Here is a 27,340-nt window from a genome sequence, read left to right on the forward strand (position 1 = left end):
ATGTGACACCAGTAGATAGAGGAGACAATAGCAGCTCCCTGAGGAATGACCTCTGCACAGGTCACAGAACGCGCTCATGTCTCATATTCATCTCAAGGGAACAGAATCTGTCTTGTCGTTTATGTCCATGAGTCTTGCTGTAAAGCATCTCACTAAATGCTGTTAGAGCTCAGGCAAGATGGCCGCCCCCTAAACAATGTACAAAAAGTAAAATAAAAAAAATTACAGTTAGAAATATAAAAAGATTAGAGTAAAAGCACAAGTTTTAGTATCCGACACTAGTTAGTAAAAGAAAATCTAGGTGACTCATTCCCTTTTAAGCCAAAGAAGCATGGAGGGCAAATAGGATTAAGTGTGATTTACTGTTGCAGATACAGCAGATATAACTAGAAGGAATAATATCTTTGATAAATGGATATATCTAGTGATGGGTTTTACTTAATGCGTTACTTGTTGCTATAGTTGGGTAGTCTATAGTAGAAGGACGTGTAATACCCTTTTAGGGTATATTCACACGAACGGGCTCGCAGCGAGATTCTCGCTGCGAGCCCGGCAGGTCCTGGCAGTTCCCACACACTATATACTCACTGCGGTCTAAACGACCGCAGCGAGTATGTGATTCTGCCGCCCTTAACCCCTTCTGCTCCTGCCCGGCTCCCCTGCTGTAAGCATACATTACCTGTCCTTGCTGCACGGGTCCGGCGTCCTGCTCTCCCGTCCGGCCAATCAGTGGCTGCGGCTGGGCAACACACTAATTGGCCGGACGGTAGAGCAGGACGCCGGACCCGTGCAGCGAGGACAGGTCTGTTCGACATTGTTCATGACGGCTGATCATTGCGTCATTTGTTTTTCAAGCATGTTGTAAAACAAACTACAATGATCTGCTGCGGTCGCTCTGTGGAATAGGAGGCAGCAGACGGCCACTATCCTCTATGGGCTACCTGGATGATCTGGCGAACACCCGGGCAGCCCTCCCCGCTGACCAGCTCGCTGCCGCCGGGTGTTATAGCAGCAGCAGTGAGCGGGGAACGAGGTTTGCTCCTCACAGTTGGCCTGTGGAATATAGGCCTGTGGGCCTTTAGTTTTAGTGACCAGTACACTTTGATGTGCTGCCGATTTTTTTCTGTTGAATGTGGGGTGTGTGGCTACCTCCTGTTGGCCTGCACTCCACACATGTCCCAAGGGTGCTATAAATAAGAACATTTGGCTCCAGTTGTAGGCTTATTCAGTCAAGGATAGGCCATTGCTAGTGTGAAAATGCTAGAGTAGGGACCATGTCTCTGAGGACACCTTAAAGTGACTGTACCACCAGGCCCAGGCTGAAGCACTGGAGGCAGGCCGACCCACCCTTAGTGGGAGGAAACTTCCGCCCCTCTATGATAGGGTTCCATTGATTCTAATGCAGTTACGTCATGGAGGGGCTGGGGTTTCTTCCCACAGGGGGTGGGTCAGCCTGCCTCTGGTGCTTCAGCCTGGACCTAGTGGTACACTTTAACATGGTGACATGGTACACTATGTTTGATCAAATAGTTTGCTAAGATCCTCACTTTATAATATCTACAGAGCAGGTGTTTATCGTGTGTACACTGGGAGGAGTATATACGGTAGGCCCTTGCACCTGTGGGTTGCTGTTGCACCTTCTGTTTTTTTGTATGTACTTAAGCTGCAAGCAGCATGCAACCTGCAGTGTGAACAGAGTCATAGATGTGCTGCCAATTTTTTTCCCTTTTTTCTGGTGCCAGAGATTTATAAATTTACTTCTATTGATAAATCTCAAGTTTTCCAGTATTTTCCTTCTGCTGTATGTCCTGCAGGAAGTGTTGTATTTTCTCAAGTCTGGGGAGCAGGAAAGGTTTTCTGTGGGGATTTGCTGCTGCTCTGGGCAGTTCCCTACATAAACTAAGGTGGCAGCAGAGAGCACTGTGTCAGACTGGAGAGAATACACCACTTCCTGCAGGACATACAGCGGCTGATAAGTACTTGAAGACTTGAGATGTTTTTAATAGAAGTAAATTACAAGTCTCTGGCACCAGTTGACTGGAAAGAAAACAATTTTTGGTTACAACTAGAGATGAGCGAACCGGGTTCGGGTTCGAGTCCATCCGAACCCGAACGTTCGGTATTTGATTAGCGGGGGCTGCTGAACTTGGATAAAGCTCTAAGGTTATCTGGAAAACATGGATACAGCCAATAACTATATCCATGATTTCCACATAGCCTTAGGGCTTTATCCAAGTTCAGCAGCCACCGCTAATCAAATGCCGAAAGTTCAGGTTCGGATGGACTCCAGCTGCTCCAGGTTCGCTCATCTCTAGTTACAATCCCTTGTGTTGTGTTGTTTTTTTTTTAAGTTAATTTCAGAATGCTCATGTTAATTCCCCCCCTCCCAATCATTTGTCCACATGCCGTAATCGGTCATGTGACCAGTGCCTTTCTTCCTAAGTTCATAAGACAGCCCCTTAAAATCTTCACCAAAGCTTCTCAAATGGCAATTGACTAGGACACTTCCACCCCCCCCCCCCCCCCAAGAAACTACACCCTGTTTGTCATGGGCCGCCCTTTGGAATTGCAGCTTTTCCCTGTTAGGCTATGTTCACACTACGTAAAAGTACGGCCGTTGTTGCAATCGTCAACAGCGGCTGTACATTATGCTGTGTGGTACACTGCCTACATTTCTATGGGATCCTGGCCGGAGCGTATACGCTCCCGTGCAGCGTCGCAAATAACTGACATGTCAGTTTTCTGCGGACGCTATTCAATGAATTGCGGCCATAGGAAACCCTGTCAGTGTGCTGTGGGAGGTTCTGATGCGGGCGCGTGCTGATGCACCTGCATCAGAACACTGTGGCTGGAAAGATCACCTGGCTGGTACTTAAGTACCGACCGGGATGATCCAGGCAGAGACCGGCTATTCCGTGAACGGCCGGTCTCTTACCCTGTGTGAACATAGCCTTAATGTGCATGAAGCTAAATTGCAATATCAGACTTATCAGGGCTAAGGGCCCTAGTACACCAACAGATTATCTGGCAGATTTCTTTTTTAAGCCAAAGCCAGGAATGGATTTGAAAAGAGGAGAAATCTGTCTTTCCTTTATTACATGTTCTCTGTTTATAGTCCATTCCTGGCTTTGGCTCATAAAAATCTGTCAGATAATCTGTTGGTGTAATAGGGCCCTTAGGCCAGGGACAGATGTGGCACTGTTTATAGACAAGATACCCCCCTCCCCTAATCTAGCCATCGGATCACATGGTAGTCCAACTCAGTATAAGCTAAAGATGGCCATCTGCTGTGTTGGATTTTTTTTCATTGTCGTTGGTTGCTGTAGTTGGTCAAGACCAGACTGGGCCACAGATTATAGCAGAGATTGCTGATCAGTAATTTTAATTTGTGTTGTCATGCAAAATGACAACCTCTACCTACCAACCACGAATGTAAGGGGTTCAGAAAACCTCTCTCAGTAGGTTTATATTGTCCTATCTCAGGGTGGCATAAACCAGTGACCGAGAAGCTGAGCAGAATGATGTATCACTGACATTGTTCTGTGCAGCTGATCCAGAAATCTCCTCCTGAATAACATGGACAATAAGTAGTCCTGTCCATTATGTGCATGAGCTCAGTAGTCCTGGGTATTCATGAGAAGCAGAAACTTCCCCCACCAGCTGCTGATTGGCAGTTACCTCTCCATGCTGTGTATAGTCAGTTAACTGTCAGTCAGCAGCTGGAGGTTGGGGGGAGGGGTGTGGCTAGAATCCTATTCTCCTGCATATTAGGAGAACGGCTGAACAGAATGATAAAAGTAATACACCGATCTGTTCAGCATTTCTGTCACTAGTTGAGAAGGTGATCTTTGTACTCTGACTGCTGTTGTTGAACTCCTGAGAGTTCTATCCTTGGTACATAGCTATTTATTATTCTCTTCATTTCATGGGGCAGGACCAGTGCACACACAGGGCTTTCTCTCACTGACTTCTCTAGCCAATCTTGGCACAGTACACACATGTGTTATGCTATTGCATAGTGTGGGTGAAAATGCAATGGACTGAGAAGGCTGGTACTGTGCCGATGGATGACTTGGGGAAAGAAAAGAGATTACAGATGCACTGAGCTTGCAAGGTGCTGTTAGAACAGAATAAAAAAGAAACACCAGCATCATGGAAGTAAAGGGTTATACGGAGTTGCTGCTGTTACTGCTGCAGTTCATGAGAACCTAAAGAAAGGGGGGATTACAATGCAGCACTGTGGACATACAGGAGTAGACGGGCGACGGCACACTTGCATTTACTGGCTGCTCTAAGCTTTATGGGTGATCTGAGATGGGAGGGAAGCCTTGATTTACCTCTTAAGGAAAAGGGCGGATCAGAATCTGCAATAGGTACACAACCCAGTCTTGCTTAGGCTCTTTCCTAAACATAGCCCATTCGAACGCCCCCCCTCCCCCCCCCCCCCCCCTCCCCCCAATCCGTCCTGAGGTAGCTGTTACCAAAGGCACTGACAATTCTAGAGCTATTTCTGGGGTAAGGGGTCCTTTATGGTAAAGAACTTGATTTCTTACAAAAAAACAAAAAGTGATTTTAAGAAACTCTGTACTAGGTTTAACTAGGCAAAAAAAAGCTTCTCTGTAAAAAGAGCATTTCCCAACCACTGTATCCAATCTCCACCAATCCCCATACGCCCCCCACCGCCGAGTGCGCACACACACATACATACATACATACATACATACATACAATCTGTGCATTATCAAACAAAGCTGTGTTCATTACAGAGAAGAAAAGTGAAGACTGGTTATGCTGAGTCCATTGTAACCTATGGAGGGGGGAATGGCCGAGGGGGATGAGCGAGCAGGGAGAGCAGACAAGCAGCTGTGCAGTTTGGAGACTGGCTGAGCACATAAAATGCTGGATTCACATGTCAGAAAGGTCAGTGCCTATCTGGGATCTTGGTGAGAGAAGATTGCAGGATGATGTGCTGTGCAGGGCTGCCTTTTCTCCTCTCTGTGCTCACTTTTCCCTTTCGGCCCCTCCCTTCTCCATAGAGCATAATGGAAACAGAAATCCTGTTTTTTCTGAAGTTGGGGGGGGGGGGGGGGAGTAGGAGAACAGCTCTTTGAGTACAGAAGGAAAGATAGTGTTGGTTAGGCACCCACCAACCCTTCGTATGAAGCGACAGCAGTGCTGATATTATTGCATTTTAAGGGCCCTATTAGGGTGTGTGCACACTATGGATTTCCGTCGGAACACCCGCCACGGATTCCGCAGCTCACACACGCTGGTGGCCGTGTGCATCTCCGCTTCTCCCTTTAGCTTCATTCTATGGTTTGCCAGATTCTGCTGTCCGCCCGAAGAATGAATCCGCGGATGTCGGAATCTGGCAAACCATAGAATGAAGCCTATGAGACTAGTGGAGGTGCTCTCGTCCGTGTATGGGTGTGTCCGTAGTGTGGACATACACTTATGGTGCGTTTACACAGGCAGATTTATCTGACAGATTTTGGAAGCCAAAGCCAGGAACAGACTATAAACAGGGAACGGGTCCTAAAGGAAAGACTGAGTTTTCCCCCTTTTCAAATCCATTCCTGGCTTTGGCTTAAAAAATCTGTCAGATAAATCTTTCTGTGTAAACGCACCATTACATGGAGTGATTATCTACCGATTCTGCAGATTATCGCTCTGTGTAATGACCCTGATCAGCTGAAGAATCTGTCGTCTTCTAACACGTTTAAGACATCGCCCACCGTCTCCGCATCGCTTCTTGTAATAGGAGGTGCGCCAACATGTGTAAAGCAAAATAACAAATTTTTATACCTGTTGTCCTGGCACCTCAATGGCGCGTCTGAAGCCATCTGTGCAGCAACTGTGTGACCAATCACAATGGCCGTGGTACTGTCCTGTGTTAGCCAGTGATTGGCTGAGTGATCTGTCACTTCAGAGATGGCTTTAGCAGGGAGAAGCTAGGACCACAACATGTGGCATGGAGAGGTAATGTATATACTTTATTAATTATATACAGCAAGGGCTACACGGACATCGCTAACACCGCTCACTTACGGTAAATGCCAGGCCCTGCACTACGGCCCCACGTTTCCCTGCATGGTGATGATGCTTCCAGCAACCAGATGCAGGATCTGCAGCCAGTCCTACTAGAGTGCAGATCCTGATGATGACTATAAGGGAGAAACATTAAAGGGGTTGCAGCACCCGCCGCTCCCTATGAGCCTTTTGGCCGGAAATGTAAACGCTGAGGTCAGTTTTCGCTTTGCCTTACTCGCAGGTAGCTCCCATTTACACCTCTCCTCTTCTATCGAGTCATTTCTTTACTCTGACCACACTCCCTGGGATTTTTTCTTTAGCTTTGGCTGTCTGGGCATGATGGGAGTTGTAGTTTTGCGGCCCGAGTTTGACGCCCACTGTTCTATAGTATAAAAGAGCTTCTCAGTTGTGCTTCACTCACTATACAGAATCTCACCCAGCTGTAAAGTATTGATGTAAAAGAACGAGAAGGTTACATTTTGTAGGATTTTTTTTTCTATTTCCTATGAGATTGAGGAACTCCATGCTTTAGTGACTGTAGAGGAGTAACGGCGAGGGGGATGAGATCCAGACACCTGTCTTCCCCTGCTGCATCGGTGCTGCGTGATGCATGTCTCTGCAGCCTTCATTCCAGCAAAGACCACACAAGACGAGCACCCTTCCCTATATATGATGAATTACGGTTGTGAAACGAATGCTCCACTCAGCAAAACTTGCACACCCTATTATCCTGCTACCATAGGTGTCTTATGCACACGATGTTCAGAAATGGAGCAATCGGGCTCAGGCTGTTGTCATGGATACACGGAACCTGTCTCCCCACTCAGCTGTCAAACAGCTCTTAGACTTTACCATTCGTCTGCAGTTTAAGGGGGGGAATGTTTTTTTCTTTTTTCTTTCCCTCTTTGCCCTATAGCTTACATGTCGCCTTGTTACATTTTAATTGTTTCGCTTATACATTCGAGCAGCGGAATATTGTGCATTATGGACGGCAAGTGCATGGCTCCCTATGGTGTCTGCGTGCGCCGTGTAACCCTTTACGCTTTGTGCAGTGATTGTTCCGGCAACCTTGTTAGCCTTTATGATGCCAAATGTTACGAGAACAGTGACTGTGAGTTGTGGAGAGCTGGTTGTCTTCACATCCGTGCAGCCGTCAGATGGTCTGTGCCACATCCCCAGTGCTGGAATTGAAATCTACAGTATGTGCAGATTCATTGCTGACATCGCCTGTAGTCTTTAGAATACATCTCACATATACATATATATATATATATAGCCAGCAATACAGCAGAGCATCCTGTGCCGGTGGGTGCGCTCTTGAGGTTCCCCCCCATCACAGGACCCCCCTTCTTCAGCACTTGGGGGGTTATTACACTATTTTATCATTTCACCTTAGGGTAAAATCTTATCCGTCCCAAGATGAGGAAGAGTTGACTGATCTCCTGATCTGCATCTGCCTGTATACTGCAGGAGGAAGAAGCCATTTTGCCTGAATCCCTCCGCTCTGAGTTCTGCACATGCTCAGTAGTAGTAGTTGTGATTGTGTGGAGTCGGTCCACATGTCATTGTGTCTGAGTATTTGTGACTGGTTGCAGCTGTTCACATCAGACATGCTTGGCCCTCAGTCAGCTCAAATGCAGCTGTGTACCAGAGGATATATTACAGTAAAGCATCATAAACTATTGCACTAATGTAGAAACATACAAGATTGTCGGGAGAAAAGACCCCCTGCTCCTTCTATTCGCCCCTTTGTATTATTAGCTTAGGATAGATAGATAGATAAAAAAAATAAATAAATATATATATATATATATAATATACATATATACACACACACACACACACACCAGGCAGGTTTACGTTCTGTTATTGTAGATTTACCTACAAGACGTTTGTTCCAAGCATCTACTACTTATTGCAGTGCCTTTAGTATCCTGCTAGTAATTTTCCCACCATGGTTAGTTGCCAACATAAATTGGGCTAAAATCATCAGATTTTATCTCGTCATTTAATTGCATTTATTTAACAGCATCTTTTTAGTGACACAGTACTCTCTGCTGCCACCTCTATCCGTGTCAGGAACTGTCCAGAGCACCATAGAGAACTTCTCCTGGTATGGACGGCAGGTGGAAGCAGAGAGCACTGTCAGTCCACATTCTGCAGGGCATACTGCAGCTGACATGTACTGGAAGACTGAAGATTTTTAACTAGATGTAATTAACAAATCTAGTGCCCCCTTAAACCTTAGGTGATTTACCTGTTTTACTTCTAGGCAACTGTTTGTACAATTATCTGTAAATTCTGGCTTCATCCCTGACCATGTGAAATGGCTTCTGCATCACTGATTGCTTCACAGGGAATTGTGGGAGAAGTGTATGACATTGATTTAATTGTGGGAATTTTTTTTGCAGTTGGGGGGGCTGCTTTTAACTATTTTCATGTCTGTAGTGGGTATGTATCTTGCCATTGCGGTGAGCTGTTGCCTTTTTTTGTGTTTACAATTTCAGCCTTAACAGCGTGCTCCTGCCTGGTGTGAATGGTGTTCTAGGAAAGCTGACCAAACTTGTCTTTTTTTAATGCACAGCCCACCCACATAGCATTAAAAATGTGGACTGGAGAAGGTACACATTATTACTAGTATGACCACTGGTGTCAGGAACGCTACAGCGGTATAGTCCGTATTACCATTACCTGCCCCTTTATCTGCGGATACATGCAACAATATCCCACATTAGAGGTTCCATACGTAACTTCTTTTCAGAACAAAGGGCCTGCAGCACTGTACAGGTCAACTTTAGGCATGATATTATTATTATTATTTTTTTTTTTTTTTAATAGTTGAAGTCAACGGAAAACGAATCAAACCAAATGCACACAAAGAACGGATGAAAGAAGCAGATTGAAAAAATGCAATGCAATAATCGCTGCCGGACCTTTCGGGTGCTTTCACACCTACAGGATCCGCAGCTGATTTTCATGCTGCGAGTTTGCAGCGAAATCAGCTGCGGATTGTGTACTGTGAAGCTCAATGGGTCCCATACATGCATCCGCTGCCTGCATGGGACCCGGCCCCTTTAACACCCGCGCCGCGGGCGGCTGCCCGCAGCTTACCGCCCCAGCCCCCTTAAAACCCTGCACGCCAGATCGCATCCCCCCACCCCCCGCACGCCCAATCGCAGCCCGGGCGTGTGGGCGGTGCGGAGGTTTAAGGGGGCCGGGGCTGTAAGCTGCGGCGGCGGCGCAGGGGTTAAAGGGTCCAGGTTCCATGCAGGCAGCGCTGCATGTGAGGGACCCATTGAGCTTCACAGTACACGATCCGCAGCTGATTTCGCTGCAAACTCGCAGCATGAAAATCCACTGCGGATCCAGTAGGTGTGAACGCAAGATAATTTTACCTGCCCGCACTCCCGGCTGCTTCTCCGGGTCCCTGGCATCCCGCTCAGCCAGTCATTGCAATCGCGTCACAACGCACTGATTGGCTGAGTGGAATGTCGAGGATTGAAAATTGGCTGAGAATGCCGAGCCATAGGGCATAACTGTACCGCATATCGCAGCTTTATGTGAATGCTGCCAAAATTGATAGTTGTCTAAGCAAAGAGGTGCTTTTTTGTACTTGTCCTTTGTTGGAATCCGGCTGTATTGTAAAGAGCAGCCTGTTGCTCAAGCTAACTATCTGTATAAGGAGCCAGCAGTCTGCCCCATCCAAAGCCCCTTATGTCCTACATGCATGGTGCCAGGGAAAAGGCTGCAGTCTGGGTACTGAGACCCTCACCAGTGTGCGCTGTGGATGATGCCCGGTGTGTTCACAAGCAAGCTATGGTGCAGCAGAGACTATCATAAACTAAGGGAATAAGTGAAAAGTTGTAGAAGCAACTAGTTATGGCACAGGATAAGTAACATGTTTCTCCAAAAATAAGTCTGCCTCTTTATAATTTCTCAGAAAAAATGGCTAGAGCTTATTTTCAGGGAACGTCTTATTTTAGGAGAAACATGATATGCCCCTACACTGTAGCCTCTCTATGAATGGTAGATAGCCGCCATACTGTATGTGCCACTGTTGGGCTCCTATACTGTAAGTTCCCCATATTCCCCTCTTTAGCTGTTTACCATACTGTATACTGCTTTCCTGCAGATAGCCCCCATACTGTATACTCTCAGCGTCCATTGTCGGGGATCATGTCAGCTGACTATAACTAGGGCTTATTTTCTGGGTAGGTCTTATTTTTGGAGAAAAATAGTGTGTCTGTAATGTCATTGTCTGTAATGTTATTGTGTAAAATGGCTTGAAGAAAAGCAACTAGAAAACAGATAGTTAAAACGCTGTATTACATAGTATAATACCACCACTTTAAAATAGGGCGTTAGAACATAAAAACCTTACTTTTAGAGGCCACCAGGTGGGTTTGCTTTGCAATTGATTTTTTTTTTTTTTTTTTTTTTTTTTTTGCTGCATCATTATTGCTACTATTGTCCTAGAATTAGAAAAGAAAGGTGATGGCATCTAAAGCCTGATAGTCCCTTGGGATATGCCATAAATGTCTGATAGCTGTGACCCCTGCATCTGTCTCCAAAGCGGGGGTCACCTGTCCCACCTGGTAAAGCAGCTGCACCTGTCCGAGCCTTCTGCGGGAGCTGCCAGAGAAGCCTGGAACAGCCTAGGGCCACTGCACGTTCTGTGGGGACGACTGTCTGATCTTCTGACAACCAAGTGGCTCACAGTGCACTTCTCCTTCCAAAAAAAAAGTAGTCTAACAAGTGTCCATGCTTATGGTGGAGACAGGTAAGATAGGTGTTGGCCAAACAAACCGCTATGTCTAAGCCTCTTATATTGAATCTGTTCAGAACAGCAAATCCTTGCAATGATTTGACTTAGAGTTTCTTTCTACGGGCTTCTCTTGTATGACACCCGCGAGACCTAAGCGAGTATGTGACTCAGGATTATCTTTAGGAGAACGCCTTTTTAAAGGGGTAGTTAAAAAAAAAAAAAAAAAAAAAACCTCCTTTCAAATAGATTAGTGACAGACATTTGTAATTAACAACTTTTCAGAAAATCTCAAGTCTTCCCGTTCTTATCAGCTTCTGTATGTCCTGCAGGAAGTGGTGTATTCTTTCCAGGCTGAAGAGCGGGAGAGGATTTCTATGGGGATTTGCTGCTGCTCTGGACAGTTCCTGACATGCACAGAGGTGGCAGCAGAGAGCACTGTGTCAGACTGGAAAGAATACACCACTTCCTGCAGGACATACAGCAGCTGATAAGAACTGGAAGACTGGAGATTTTTTAAGAGAAGTAAATTACAAATCTCTGGCACTTTCTGGCACCAGTTGATTTGAAATTAAAAAGATTTTTGGTGAACAACCCCCTTAACCTTGTTTTTAGATGTTTACTGTTTGTGCTGCTGGCGACCTTAGTGTTCGTATTGAATGTGCAACAAGTAACAATGACCGTGTTGCATGCGCAGTGATGTAGCTCAGCGCTCATGTAATGAGAGTTTTACAAGCAGGCAGGGTCGCACCAACATTCGCAGGATGCTTTGCCCGACCCTTCACTTTCATCCTTGTCAGCAGCTCGTCCCCTTATTACTCAGGTGTAGCTGGCGAACAATGATTTCTAGGACTGTAGAACCATAGTTCAAGCTGCAGAAACCCTACTGTGTTGATCCATAGGAAGTAAAAAAAAAAACCTTTGTGGCAGATGCCAAAGGGAGAAAAATCCTTCCTGACTCCAAAATTGCATCAGAATAATCCCTGGACCAATGTCGTATGACATGTCATCTAGTGCCCATAACTTGTAATATTTCACTTTTCAAGAAAAGCATCCAGGCCTCCCTTAAACCTATTTATAGAACCAGCTATGACAACATCATGGGGCAGAGAGTTCCATAGTGTCACTGCTCTTACAGTAAAGAATATAGAGAGTTCCATAATGTCACTGCTCTTACAGTAAAGAATATAGAGAGTTCCATAGTGTCACTGCTCTTACAGTAAAGAATATAGAAGGCTTCATAGTGTCACTGCTCTTACAGTAAAGAATCTGTATCTGTGCTGGTACATTCATCCAGCAAAAAAAAAAAAAAAAAAAGCTATTTTTGCTTATCAGTGGATCCCTTGTCCTTTTACATGGGTCATTGGAGGAACACTGTTCCCAACAAAACATTGATGCGATGATCAGCCCGGCCTTTAGGTTAGTCACTTAAAGGTTGAGCGGACTAAATCCCACCTGCTTGTGGCTTTTCAGCCGGGTTATGATATACCCCACAGCCGGGAGAAGATGACACCCGGTGGGGTATGGGAGCCCGGTCATTTGCCACAATGCGGACACAGATAAGCTTGGTCTTTTTTTATTTCCCCCCACCCCCTGCCCATAATAATTTTTGGCCCCCCGCCAGACTTCACCTTTAACCTTTTAGATGGTCAGACATGTGTGTGCATGTCTACAAAGGATGTTGTAGGATTCTGCCAGGTAGGGGCTTTTGTTCTTTTAAGAACAAAAGAATTTAGAAAAGTTTTAAATCCATTGTTCTCCTCCTTTTGAATAATCTCTTGGGAGGTTTCCGTGCACATTAGATGGTTGACTGGTCCTAGCAATGTTGGTGGGGTCAGCCCCCCTATATATTAATGGCCACCTTCTCTGTGGCAGTGGGTCCATGTAGCAGGGAAATCAGTGTGTAAGCCCTAGTGGGACGGTAAGTTCCGTAGAGCTGACACTGTATAAATACGGGCTTGGTGTGAACATCTCCTTGTAGGTAAAGGAAAACTGTGTTTACAAATGGATGATGGTTTTACGTTTTGTATGAATGTCCTTCTCATGGTGTATAATAGATTATTATAAGAATAGGTCTGAATCCTGGATCCCTGGTAACCAGTTGAGTTCGCTGGTGCCAGATTTTTGCACCCCAATACCAGGCACCCTCACTAGCATCTCATTCAGTTGGGTTAAGCTGTGGTCATCTGGGACAAGGTACTGCACAGAAACTTATCTACTGTTAAAAAAAATATGTTTAACATAAAAACATTATTTAAAGATTTTTTTGGTGACACTTCAAATTTTCCATTTTTCTATCTATTATAAAATAACCCTGATATCCTGCAGTTCTCATTCTCACCACTGGGGCTAAAACTAAGCTGAGACTTCCTTTTGTGTCTGTGGTGATAAGAGGAGGCTGCTGTAAAGTGATCTGTACAGCATTGCAGCGTCATGTGACACCAGTAGATAGAGGAGACAATAGCAGCTCCCTGTGGAATGACCTCTTCACAGGTCACAAAGCGTGCTCAGTAATGTCTCACATTCATATAAAAGGGACAGAGTCTGTCTATTGTCATCTATGTCCATGAGTCTTGCTGTAAAGCAAAAAGAACAAGTTTTAGTATCTGACTCTAATAAGTAAAAGAAAATTTAGGGGACATATTCCCTTTTTAAAAGGCTTTTCTTTAGATGGCTGCATGTGATCAGCAAGATTAGGGCTCTGTTCATCACACAGCTATCTATCTGCTCTCTCTAACACAATGACCTCTCTCTTTCTCAAACTCAATCTCTATAAAACTGAACTTGTATTCCCTCCCTCTAACCAACCCAAACCCGACATCTCACTGTCTGCGGAATCCCCACTGACACAGCTCAGACTCTGACTGTCGCCCTGATCCACTCCCGTCTTGTCTACTGTAACTTCCTACTAATCGGTCTTCCTTTCTCTAAGCTCTTCCCTCTCTAGTCTATCCTGAACGCAGCAGCCAAGCTCATCTTCCTCTGTAGCCATTACACTGATGTCTCCCCCCCTGTGCCAGTCACTGCACTGGTTACCCATTAAAGGGGTTGTCCAGCGAAAACATTTTTCCTTTCAAATCAACTGGTGTCAGAAAATTATATAGATTTGTAATTTACTTCTATTAAAAAAATCTCCATTCTTTCCATACTTATTAGCTGATGTATGTCCTGCAGGAAATGTTTTATTTTTAGTCTGACACAGTGCTCTCTGCTGCCACCTCTGGCCGAGACAGCAACTGTCCAGAGCACAAGAGGTTTTCTATGTGGATTCAAAGAAAACCGAGACAGAGTTCCTGTCTCGGCCAGAGATGTCAGCAGAGAGCACTGTCATACTGAAAGTAAAACATTTCCTGCAGGACATACAGCAGCTAATAAGTATGGGAAGACTGGAGATTTTTTTAATAGAAGTAAATTACAAATCTATATAACTTTCTGACACCAGTAGATTTGAAAGAAAAAAAATTTCACTGGACAACCCCTTTAAGTTCAGAATTCACTTCAAGCTCCTCGCCACAACTGTTCTCCCCACACATCTCCTCCTTCATCTCCACCTATCATCCTTTCCGTGCTCTGCGTTCTGCTAATGATCTGACCCTATCATCTTCTATAATCAGAACCTCACATTCCCGCCTCCAGGACTTCTCTCATGCTGCACCAGTTCTCTGGAACGCCCTTCCCAAAGACCTCACTCAAAAAAAAACGCTCAGTTTCAAGCGTGCCCTGAAGACTCATCTCTTCAGGCTTATAAAATCCCCTTACCTTGTTTCCCCTTCTGTCATCCCCTCACTCTATATCTCTGACTGTTCCTGCACTTTATACGTTTTACTCGTAATCCGATATTGGCGTTGTCTCATCCTGTTCTTTCTGAGTATGTATAATGGCCGGACCATGGACAAATAAAGCACCTGTGTCTGGTGTCGAACTCCGACGAGCAGGTCTCGTTTACACTTTGTATTTTTATTTTATTTTTATTTATTCTAATTATTTAACTGTGTATTATGTAACACCTGTACTGTATGTATAAAAAAAAAACCCTGGGGAATCTGTTGGCGCTATACAAATAAATATTAATATTATCGTCTGGGGTGTTGTGTATTGCAGCAGAAGCCTTCAGTGCCTTGCACCACCACTACTAACAGTATAATAAGCAGGTATAAGAGCTGGCCGCAGAGGGTGCTGGGAGTTGGATCTCGCCTATACAAAAATTAATAATAATCGTATTCTCAGGATAGGCCACCAATATAAGATGGCTGGATTATCCCTTTAACGGTAAAGCACAATGTGAACAGAGCCATAGACATATTGAAGTTTGAGAAACTGCTGAAAGTCATAACATTCAGCACCTCTAACAAAGAGCCATATTAGACTAGGGCTGGGTAAAGCGCCCATTTTATAGGACCTATTAACCCTAACCTGAACCCCCCCCCCCTCCCCCCCAAAAAAAAAAAACAACTAGCTTCAGAGATCTATAGATCTATACATTTTATAGATTTGTAACTTCTTAAAAAAAAAAAAAGAAAAAAAAAAAAGTCTTCCAGTACTTATCAGCTGCTGTATGTCCTACAGGAAGTGGTGTATTCTCTCCAGTCTGACAGTGCTCTCTGCTGCCACCTCTGTCCATGTCAGGAACTGTCCAGAGCAGGAGAGGTTTTCTATGGGGATTTGCTGCTGCTCTGGACAGTTCCTGACATTGACACAGTTCTCTCTGCTGCCACCTCTGTCTGACTGGAGAGAATACACCACTTCCTGCAGGACATACAGCAGCTGATAAGTACTGAAATACTTGAACTTTTTTAACAGAAGTAATTTACAAATATCTGGCACTTGCGCGCTCTTCCACTACCGCCGTTCTCCGCTCAGAGAAGTGACACATCACTTCTTTGAGTGGAGAGTGGCGGCAGTGGAGGAGCGCTCACCCTCCCATAGACAGGCTATGGCACACTGAGGCAGTTGGGATTCCGCCTGATTTACTCAGTGTGAACATATCCTAATGAAGCAAAGGGCTTTGTTATCTGTGCAATCCTCTCATCAGTTGCTGCCTTATAACTCAGTGCCACTCCTCCCTGGGTCGCTGGGAAAAGCTGGATCCAGTGCTGGGAGACTTCTCCCAGGACACGGGGAGGAGCGGCAGTGAGTTAGGGCCCTATTACACGGCCAGATGTAAAGGAGTAAGTGAACGTCGACCTGTTGTGCAGTGCTCACTTGCTCCTGGTTCCCAATTCACTGTTCGTGCTATTACATGCATAGAAAGAAAGCGGGGTGCAGCAGGTCGCCATGGGGAGCTGCAGGAGGGGGGCTTATAGGAGATAATTGCAGTCCGCTACCACCACTCCTAATATATGTAGCGTCGGCCAGCAGACTGTTGCCATTAGCAACAGGATTTTGGTTCTTGTTATAAACCAGCAATCGACATGTCGGCTGATCGTTGTTTGGCTATTACACTGTGGTTATCGGCCAGAACAGCTGTTAATCGGCCAAGTACGGCCAATATTCTCCATGTAATCGTACCCTAAGAAGACAGCCGGCTGGTGAGCGGATTGCTGATTGAGCACTTCACTTTACTGTAAATTCTCTCATCTCTAGTCAGTGGCTGAGGTAGGTCCACAGTGCCCATAACTATAGCAGCAGGGGAGAATTCTATGGGAAGGTGGAGATACCGAATTGGACCATGGTAAAACCACATTTTAGTGCACTTGTGAGCAGTCGTTTTGTAGGTTTTATGTGTGTGTAGAGCGTCTATGTACTAATCTGCTGTAGTGTATGATAATGCAGAACTTTCTGAGTGTAGTATATGAGGCCTGTTTTGTTGTGTGTGTGTGTGTGTGTGTTTGTGTGTGTTTTATGTATGTGTGTGTATATATTTATATTTGTATTGATTGATAGAGTTGGGGACCATTTTCTGTGACACAGATATACTTTCTTCCCCATTTATTACCCTTCAAGATTTGAATTGAGTTTTATCCAGAATATTTTGGGATCCGGGACTGTATGTGTGTTATAAATGATCAGTGTGTGTGTAACAAAAATCTCATTATTTCTTTTTTTTTTTTTTTCCCACAGGCAAAGTTGGCTGCAGCGGATGAAAGGAGATTTCAGCAACAGATCATAGCCCAACAAAAGAAAGACTTAACATCCTTCTTAGAAAGTCAGAAAAAGCAGTACAAGATTTGCAAGGAAAAGATTAAAGAGGCATGTGCAGAAGTATGCTCGGCTCTGGGAACCATCACTTGTTTTCTTGGTTTAGGCTTCCGAAGACCGATTGCACCCTACCGATCGCTCATCATTCTTGGTCATTTCTATTGGCGGTTGTCGCTGGAGCTTACTGTCCCCTGGTTGGGAGGATTGTCTTCCTTTCGGGGGTTAATTCTCTGCTTTAAACTACAGCAAATCAGAAGTTTCTTTTTGCCCATCACAAATAATAGGGAGGTTAAGGTGCTCCAGTAATGGCGGCTTCTATCATTTACGGCTATGGATACTTTCTGTGTTTTGTTCATTTACTTCCTAAATTCAGAAAGAAAGATTTGCCTGAAAAGCCTTCATTAGAAACTAAATCCGACTAATTTTCTGATATGGAGACTGTGTAAATTATATAACAGGTTAAACCTAGATCCAAGAGCACGCTGCTCTGGGCTGTGTCAGTACTCTCTACTGTCAGTGCTGGAGATAGCGGCAAGGAGGAGGTTGTACACCATCATGTTGTACACCATACACCATGTACACCATACACCATTGTACACCATGTGTCCACCATCACTATTCTCTGCCAAGTCTTCAGAGATATCAGATCACTTAGGTTTTAGAGAAAAAGAAGGAAAGCACTAGTAGAGGCAGGATTAGTTCCATAGGCCTTGTCAGGAATGAAGTTATACTGCTACATGAGTTATTGAAGGCAGCAGCATTATCCAGCATGTGTTACAGGGAGGGACATGAGAAGTCTGAAATAAAGAATAAACCGGCTGCACACTAGATATCAGGTGTCTGAAAATTATGAAAGGCTTTAAAGGGGAACTCTCAGCAGCTTAGGCGAATCTAACCTGCTGATATGTCCCTATTGCACAGGAGACGCTGAGGAGGATGGTAGCGTGTCTCTTATAGTGCGTGTCTCTTATAGTGCGTGTCTCTTATAGTGCGTGTCTCTTATAGTGCGTGTCTCTTATAGTGCGTGTCTCTAATAGTGCGTGTCTCTAATAGTGCGTGTCTCTAATAGTGCGTGTCTCTAATAGTGCGTGTCTCTAATAGTGCGTGTCTCTAATAGTGCGTGTCTCTAATAGTGCGTGTCTCTAATAGTGCGTGTCTCTTATAGCGTGTTCCTTACCTTCCTCCTTGGCACTGTTTCTGTGCAGTTAGTCTTGTGCTCCACATTCTGGTGGGTCCATTAGGAGCACTGTCCATCCCTATATCCACAATCCCACTTGCCCCCTTGCGGCCCACTCCATTCCTTATCATTAGAAAGGGCCGGATTGGCGATCAGTAGCTCAGTGCTCCTAACAGTCTCACAGGACCGTGGAGCAAATGACCAACTGCACCAGAATGCAGAGGAGGATGGTACAACACATGCTATACGAGACATCCCATCATCCTCAGCGTCTCCTGTGCAATAGGGACCTATCAGCAGGTTAGACTGAATTGCAGACTGAAACTTAGTAAATACTTAAAAAAAAATGAATTGAAAAGTTTCACGTAAGTAAATGTAAAAAAAAAAAAAAAATATCCTATGTGTCCATAGCCTGTAAATGAAGCAGCAGCATCTTGAACGGGTGATCGGCACCTTTTCAGTGAATGTTGATCATCTGATGCAGCTGAGATGTAATATATCGGTAATACTGTCTGTGAGTTTGAGAATTCTATGGCTTTTTCTTCTATTTTTACCTCAAAACAATTCATCTCTGTCTGTATACTTTTGTGATGACGTCTGAGGGAAAGTATTACGTGATGTGTGATAAGCTTACAGTACTCTAATGTGGATTTATTTAATGTTTTAAAGTGGGCCTGTTGGCTTTCCTGCTGAGTTTGTTTAAAGGGAACTTGTCATCACTTCCATGCTGCCCAAAGCACAAGTCATCAATCGTGCCCACTGTCCGATTATTGATGGGATCTCTCAGTAAACCCCAGACAAGGAGATATCTATCACTCAAGGCTGGTGGGGAGAAGCTGACTGGGACTTATTGTGAAAGCGATGACAGGTTCCCTTTAAAGCAAATCCTTGTATGTGCTTGTACACTGTGACACTTCTTAAACGTGGCGTCTTTTATTAGATTTCTGTATTGTCTTTCCCCTTTATTCCATTTAGACTTTTATGAACAGATTGACAAACAGGTGTTACTAAATTGGACGTGTGCTCTTACATGTCTGACATTGTGCACTCAATGAAGACCACATCAGACTGAGTAGTGTCACACCTCTTTGAGAACGGCCACACCTAGTTGTCTGTTTGTAAACTTTAAAGGAGAAGTCCGGCCAACATTTTTATTCAAGTATTGTATTGCTTCCCAAAAACTGTACAAATCCCAAATATACACTTATTACAGGAAATTCTTATAAAGCTCTTTTTTCCCTGCACTTCTGCATCAAGGCTTCACTTCCTGGATAACATGGTGATGTCACTTCCTGGATAACATGGTGATGTCACGCCCTGACTCTTAGAGCTGTGCGGGCTGTGGCTGCTGGAGAGGATGATGGCAGGGGGACACTGAGGGACACAGGGCACTGGAGGGACACTGAACACCCCTCTGCTATCATCCTCTCCAGCAGCCACAGCCCGCACAGCTCTGGGAGTCGTGACATCACCCATGTTATCCAGGAAGTGACGTCCCCCATGTTAGCCAGGAAGTGACGTCCCCCATGTTAGCCAGGAAGTGACGTCCCCCATGTTAGCCAGGAAGTGACGTCCCCCATGTTAGCCAGGAAGTGACGTCCCCCATGTTAGCCAGGAAGTGACGTCCCCCATGTTAGCCAGGAAGTGACGTCCCCCATGTTAGCCAGGAAGTGACATCCCCATGTTAGCCAGGAAGTGACATCCCCATGTTAGCCAGGAAGTGAAGCCTTGATGCAGTAGAAAGTGCAGGGAAAAGAGCACTTTATAAGCATATAAAGTGTATATTGGGGATTTGTATAACTTTTGGGGAGCAATACAATACTTTACTAAAATTTTTCACCAGACTTCTCCTTTAAGTTGAAATAAATTAACAGCACAACACATAGCTCCGAGAAAATATGTTCCAGAGTTGTTGTTGTTTCCTGTGGAATACAAGTATTTACTAAGAGAGACCATATTGGAGGTGACATATCCCCTTTTAAAGGGGTTCTCCAGTGCTACAAAGACACGCCCACTTTTCTCCAGAGACTCTAGCGCGGGTTCTGTAACACTGTTCCACTGTTGTGAATGGAGCTTGATTGCACACCACACCTGACCTGGAGACAAGAGCATTGTTGTCTTAGGAAGAAAGTGGCTATGTTTTGTAGTGCTGAATAACCCCTTTAAGCATTTTTATCACTCGTGCACAGAAAGGGGAGCAATGGCGGATTATAATGTAGGCGGTTTGGGCGGCCGCCCGGGGCCCGAGGCTCCGGGGGGGCCCATGCCTTGCCGCCCACATTATAATGCTGCCCGGGAGGCCCCCCCGCCACTGCACTCTTGTGACCGCAAGCATTGTTTCGCTTGCGGTCACAAGAGTCTCCGGCTGCCTCCGTCTGATGCGCGGCTGCCGGGGGTGTCCGGTCCTCTCCCGGCAGCGCGCGCATCACACAGCTCCTAGTGCCGCCTGGGGCCCTGACTTCCGGTACTGGGAGCGCACGTACCGGAAGTCAGGGCCCAGGCGGCACTAGGAGCTGTGTGATGCGCGCGCTGCCGGGGAGAGGACCGGACACCCCCAGCAGCCGCGCATCAGACGGAGAGAGGATCGACGGGGGAACGCTGGGTAGGTGAGTTGTATTTTGTTATTTTTGTGTTATTTACTCACTGGGGGGGCATCTATAAAGGGGGGGAAAGGGGGGGGGGGGCATCTATAAAGGGGGGGGGGGGGAGAGGGGGACCATCTATAAGGGGAGGAAAGGAGGACCAGCTATAAGGGGGGGAAAGAGGGGGACCATCTATAAAGGGAGGGGGGAGAGGGGGACCATCTATAAAGGGAGGGGGAGAGGGGGACCATCTATAAAGGGGGGAAAGAGGGGGACCATCTATAAAGGGGGGAAAGAGGGGGACCATCTATAAAGGGGGGGGGAGAGTGGGAACATCTATAAGGGAGGGGGGAGAGGGGGACCATCTATAAGGGAGGGGGGAGAGGGGGACCATCTATAAGGGAGGGGGGAGAGGGGGACCATCTATAAGGGGGAAAAGGAGGACCAGCTATAAGGGGGGAGAGGGAAGAGGGGGACCAGCTATAAGGGGGGAAAGGAGGACCAGCTATAAGGGGGGAGAGGGAAGAGGGGGACGAGCTATAAGGGGGAAAGAGGGGGACCAGCTATAAGGGGGGAAAGAGGGGGACCAGCTATAAAGAGGGAAAGAGGAGGACCAGCTATAAGGGGGAAGAGGGAGACCATCTATAAAGGGGGACTATCTCCTATAGGATTAGCACCCTCCTCTCCTGACATCCTCTGTGCTGCTCGGACCTCTCCTATAAGATCAGCACCCTCTTCTCCTGACATCCTCTGTGCTGCTGTGACCTTGGGGGGGGGCAACATCAGGGGACCAGGTGAGGTGGCGATATGTTTATTGGGGGCAGTGGAGGTGGGGTGGGCAATGCTTACTGGGGGTAGCAGCAAGGGACCAAACATTATGTTTATTGGGGCCAGCAGGGAGGGGAGGCAGGCAGGCAGTGTTTATTGGGGACAGTGGGGGGGGGGGGGGGGGGGGCCCGGGTGGGTGGACAGCCCGGGGCCCAGGGTACATTTAATCCGCCACTGAAGGGGAGAAATCATTCTTGTGTTAAACCAACAAGGAAGACTTTATCGATGGCTTGGTTCTCATGGTTACTTGTTCTTCCTACAGAATTTTAGTCTGATTCTCACTTTTTGATCTTACAGAAAAAAACGAGACATAAATCACCAGAGTGGTTAAATATTAATCACTGCAGTCAAAAGTGCAATACAACATATTATGTCTATTTTTTTCATCCTATCTGTGTACGTCCGTCTGGTTCAACACGTTTTCCTGCAGTGATGTTCCAGTACTTGGTTAAAGGGAAACTATTAACAGGTTAGAAGCACCTGAAATGTCCCTATAGCCTACGGGTCGCTGAGGATGAAGAGCAGTTTCTTACCTTCATCCTCAGAACTCTGTAGTTAAATCCATATGCAAACTGGGCAGTTTGTTGCAGGGGGCGTGGCTACCAACCGGGCCACGCCTCCCTTCCTTATGAGTATTTTTCCGGCACTCTGCAATAAGTAGTGCTGGAGCAACATCACTACAGAGTGCACCCTAATGCCTATTAGAAGGGGGGCAGTGGGAGTGGATCAGTGCACCATACCGCCTCATTAGCAGAAAGATTCAACTACAGAGTACATGAAAACTGCTTCTAACCTGCTGATAGTTTCTCTTTAAAGCATAGATAGGTAACCTTCGACCCTCCAGCTGTTGCAAAACTACAATTCCCATCATGCCTCGACAGCCGGCTATCCAGGCATGATGGGATTTGTAGTTTTGCAACAGCTGGAGGGCTGACTGTTCCCCATCCCTGCTTTAAAGAGAACCAATCCCCACCAATTCAGCCCTTCAGCCCCCAGCTCTGATTCTGACCGTATAACTAATCACTACCAGCTCTCCTATTAGCCTTGAAAATAAACTAAAAATTAAAATTTCCCACACCAGATGCCAATTACCTTTATCTAGTCACCTAGGCGGTCCTCCTCGGCCAAATAGTCACAGCTGATGGTAGATTTCGGCTATAATTGCAGAGCTGGTTACTGGTCTATTGCAGACCTTGCAGCATCACGTCCTGTATTGTAAGGACTGCAATGTCATGACTAGGCCTGAAATGCGCTGTACACCAGAGTCCAACTGGTGCGCTCTGTCAGGTACGGCCTAGCGATGCCGTCTATGGCCATGCAAGTTTACAGGACGTAATCATACCCTGAGAGGTGTGATCACAGCCCACATCTCCCACCAGCTGTGATTACAGGAAGAGGACCACCCAGATGACTAAAAGATAATTGGCACACCGCGCAGGAAATGTGAAAAGTTATGGTCCGAATGAGTGCCAGGTGGCTCTTTAGCGCTTTATGTAATGTTGCAGGGCTGTTTTAGCGGTGATTGGTTATCTAATAGATTAATATTTGTTTTTTGTTCTTGTTTTTTGGCTCAGTTTGAATGGCCGCTTATCCCCCTGCCTTTAGGGCCAGTTCACTTTGAGTAAAACTGGCGTAAGAGTGGACATGTCAATTCTTCCACGCGGAGGCATGCGAGCCTCCCATAGATTGCTAGTATGACGCAGAGGTCGGCGGAATTCCGCCAGTTTTACTCTTTGAGCTGGCCCTTACTGATTGACATACAGTGATCGGTGCTGGAAACCAATATCTGCCAATCACTTAAGGCAGAGAGGGGTGGGAGAGGGAGGATGCATGCTGCAAGCTCAGCAATACAACCTTGAGAAGGCCCCGTTCACACGTAGCAAAACTAGCGGAATTCCGCCGTGGAATGCCCTTAGGGTATGTGCACACTGAGGAATTTTTGAGGAATTGTAGAGGAAAGTTTTCTGATTGAAATTCTTCATCTATTCAGCTCTGGCAGAATTCGAGTGGAATGCAAACGGAATTCAAGCAGAATTTAAAGGGAACCAGTCAGCCCAATTGGGCTGGTATGGTTCCCTGGAGCAATGTATAAAGCTCCTGCAGCAGCCATAGCACATACCGACCGTGGCTGCAGCAGGAGCTTTATACCAGGGAAAATGACTTTTATTCCCCCGGCTTGTGACAGACACGGACAGGAAGGTAGTCATCTGGGCGGCTCCCCGCTCATGTCTAGTCACCGTGCTCTGCCTGTCAGCGTGCTCGGCGGGATGATTGACAGGCAGAGGGGCCAGTATGTATAAGGCTGCAGGAGCTTTATACATTGTTCCTGGGAACCATAGCCCAATTGGGCTGACTGGTTCCCTTTAATCTCACTGATTTCTATAGGATTCCTCTAGAAGAATCCGCCCAAAGAATTGACATGTTACTACTTTGGGCAGAAAATGGATCTGCAGCAGAAAATTCTGTTTGGAAATTCTGCAGTGTGAACAACAAGAGTGGAAATCCCATTGAACACAATGAGACGTTGCTCTGTTCATATTTTACGGGGGGGGAATTTCAAGCTGAAATAAGAGCGGATTCCTCACCTACTCCTCACCTGTTCCTCAGTGTGCACATACCCTAAAGGGAATCTGTCAGGTCCCTACCAGGTAGAGCGGCAGGTAGCTGCGGCACTTCAGCTTTTGAGGAAATGTGCAGTTTTATAACTTTGCAAAAGGCCATCAGCAAAGACAAAAGCATCACTTGTTTTATCTTCCTACCATCTATCTGCCCATGTCCGCAGCTCTGTACCTGGTTCCAACCTGACAGGTTCCCTTTAAGGGTGCCTTCACACCTACCGTATCGCAGCAGAAAATCCGCTGCGGATCCGCAGCAGATTTAACTAAATGAATGAACACAGCATCAAATACGCACTGTCAAATCCGCTTTGACAGTGCGTATTTGATGCTGTGTTCATTCATTTAATCAAATCTGCTGCGGATCCGCAGCGGATTTTCTGCTGCGATACGGTAGGTGTGAAGGCACCCTAAAGAGGTACTCCACCAAAAATCTTTCTTTCAAAACAGACTCTGACCCGGACCGATCTGAACTTTTGGCATGTCTACTACTAGATCTGTACTGCTGCGCTGGCTCTGACTGTACTGTCATTACTCATAATGCAGACTGCTTACCAAGAGAGTAACGTTTAGTTGAATATGCAAATCGGTTTGTCTGGTGCCCTGGAGGCGGGGCCAGCACCCCCAGTTTACAGATCTCTTCTGTCATCTCCCACAGCCAGACCACGGACAGATTTCAATAATGAGGAGGGCCAGCGGTGATGAGAGGAGGAATTTGTGCACTGAGTGGTGAGGGGAAGGGGGGCTGTGCGCCGGACCAGCCTAATTTCATAGCAAAAGTAGAGGGGACACGGGCTGCGGCTGAATTATGATTGGCACTATTAAAGGGGTACTCCAGCGGGGGGGGGGGGGGGGGGGAGTTGGCTGAGGGAAAAGATGTCCACTCACCTCCCCGGTTCCCGGCCGCTTCCTTGTGTCTGACGCGGGCCCAAGACGATACGTCTCAAGCCCGCTCAGCCAGTCAGTGACAGAGGCAGGATCTGAGCGGACTTGAAACGGATCCCGCCTCCTTCACTGACTGGATGAGCGGACCTGAGACGTCACGTCTTGGGCCCGCTTCAGACACCAGGAAGCGGCCAGGAACCGGGCACCAGAGCGCTGCGATGCCGCTGGAGTACCCCTTTAAAGTCAGCGCAGCGGGGCCAGGCTGGTAATACTAAAAGCTTTGTACACTCACTTTAACAATTAGATCATTTAGAATGTAATTGGATAATTTTACTATAGTGACTGTGGGCCTCTGTCCTCCCTTCTCTTACCATCCTGGCCGGCATCTTCTTTCCTCTGTCCTGTAATAATTTGCAGATTTGCTGGGATTCTGTATCGTGTGTCTGAAAAAACAAACGTGGGATTCATTTTTGTTGTCCATGTGTCTCCAGCAACCTAAAGGGAATTTCTGTAATATTACAGTAGCTTCTGTGTGTTTGTATATGTGTATGTATGTGTATATATAATATATGTGTGTGTGTATATATAATATATATTATATGTGTGTGTGTGTATATATATATGTATATATATATATATATATTATAATGTAATGTGTGTGTGTGTGTGTGTGTGTGTGTGTATATAATATTGGGAGCAAGTGCTCGCCATCCTGTCAGCTCCGTACTGGCTTGCTCCTCATTCCACGCTGCCCAGATGATCTTGGGGTGGTCCAGGTTCGCCCATAGAAGATAGTGGCGGTCTGCTGACACCTGTTGCATGGAGTGACAGCCAGCAAACCATTGATATCACTTTTAGGATTTCGGTTCATGCAGAAAGGCAACATTCAGCTGGCGTGCACGTCCCCTGCTTGTGCTATTACACCAAATGAATAATATGCTAATGGTATAAATCCTGTTTTATTCTGGAGAAAGAATCCATCTGTAGCAATAGATATCTCAAAAAGCGTTCACCACTTCCCAGCTGACAGTTACAAAAATTTTCTTCTATTAAAAAAATCTCAAGTCTTCAAGTACTTATCAGCTGCTGTATGTACTACAGGAAGTGGTGTTTTCTCTCCAGTCTGGAGAGAAAGAGGTTTTCTCTGGTGTTTTGCTGCTGCTCTGGACAATTCCCTGACATGGACAGAGGTGGCAGCAGTGAGAATACGCCACTTCCTGCAGGACATAAAGCAGCTGATACGAACTGGAAGACTTGAGATTTTTTAATAGAAGTAAAATTACGAGTCTCCGGCACTTTCTGGGACCAGTTGATTTTAAAGATTTATTTTTTTTTGTGTGTGTGAACTACCCCTTTAATAGTGGTACAGCCACATTTTGCAGGATAGCTGCATTAAAGATAGTCCGAGTAGTGTTTTTTTTGTTGTTTTTTTATGGACAGGGTTTTTTTTTCACTATAAGGACTTCCCTAACATATAGCCAGTATTATACAAAAGTAACAAAGATTAGATACATCCTAAACTATGTAGTACATTATAAACGTGAAAATGTCTGTTAGTGACGGGTCACCTCTCACATCCAGGAAATGAATGAGGACCATAGCACGCCCAAGAAAGAAAAACAGGAACGCATATCAAAGCATAAAGAGAACCTCCAGCACACTCAGGCTGAGGAAGAAGCTCAACTCCTTAGCCAACAGAGACTGTACTATGAGAAAAATTGCCGACTCTTCAAGAGGAAGATAATGATTAAAAGGCATGAAGTTGAGCAGCAGCACATCCGTGAGGTGAGACCCTTCACTTTCTGGCCACATGTTCCTCCAGTCTCTTTAGGCTCGGTTACTGTGGCTATATCCCTGTGTACAACCAAGTGTCAAAAGGAAAAGTTATTGTTACCACGTAAAGTAAATGGACGTGTGCGGATTGGCTTCTTACCTTTTATGTGCATTTTGGATTCTGCTTTTTTCGTACATTTGTATATAATCTCCGGTGTACTAATGGTTTTCATGCATCTTTAGGTCGGCTGTGGTCAAAGTAGGTAAAGCACAGTGTGCTACGGAATGATAGATGGTTAAGTGGCCTAGGACAGTCCATAATGGAGTAGAACAGAAAGAGTCAGTAAGTAATCTAGAGAGTCAGTCAAGACCATAGCGATTTAAGCAGTATATGCTGGGCAACCGTGAGAAATCCTGCAAGAATGGGCATAATAAGGAAGTCCTACTTACCCGTCCCCATGCCACAGCCCCCTAGGAAGTACCCACTTAGCCAGTCAGTGACTGCAGCTATGACCCGCCACTGATTGGCTGAGCGAGCATTTCTGAGCTG

The 27,340-nt window shown here is 45.8% G+C and overlaps 1 protein-coding gene across 4 annotated transcripts in view; it reads left to right on the forward strand.

Moving 5' to 3' along the window:
• TAOK3 (TAO kinase 3) overlaps nucleotides 1-27,340 on the forward strand; it is a 165,208-nt gene that overhangs the window by 126,150 nt on the left and 11,718 nt on the right. For 3 of the 4 annotated variants that reach the window (XM_069960735.1, XM_069960731.1, XM_069960732.1), the window contains 2 exons: nucleotides 16,853-16,993; nucleotides 26,599-26,802. In XM_069960735.1, the coding sequence (XP_069816836.1) occupies nucleotides 16,853-16,993; nucleotides 26,599-26,802 (345 nt within the window). The remainder of the gene's footprint in view (nucleotides 1-16,852; nucleotides 16,994-26,598; nucleotides 26,803-27,340) is intronic. The other variant, XM_069960733.1, reaches the window with a different exon arrangement.

Source organism: Dendropsophus ebraccatus, chromosome 3 (assembly GCF_027789765.1).
Source record: "Dendropsophus ebraccatus isolate aDenEbr1 chromosome 3, aDenEbr1.pat, whole genome shotgun sequence".
Classification (NCBI taxonomy): domain Eukaryota; kingdom Metazoa; phylum Chordata; class Amphibia; order Anura; family Hylidae; genus Dendropsophus; species Dendropsophus ebraccatus.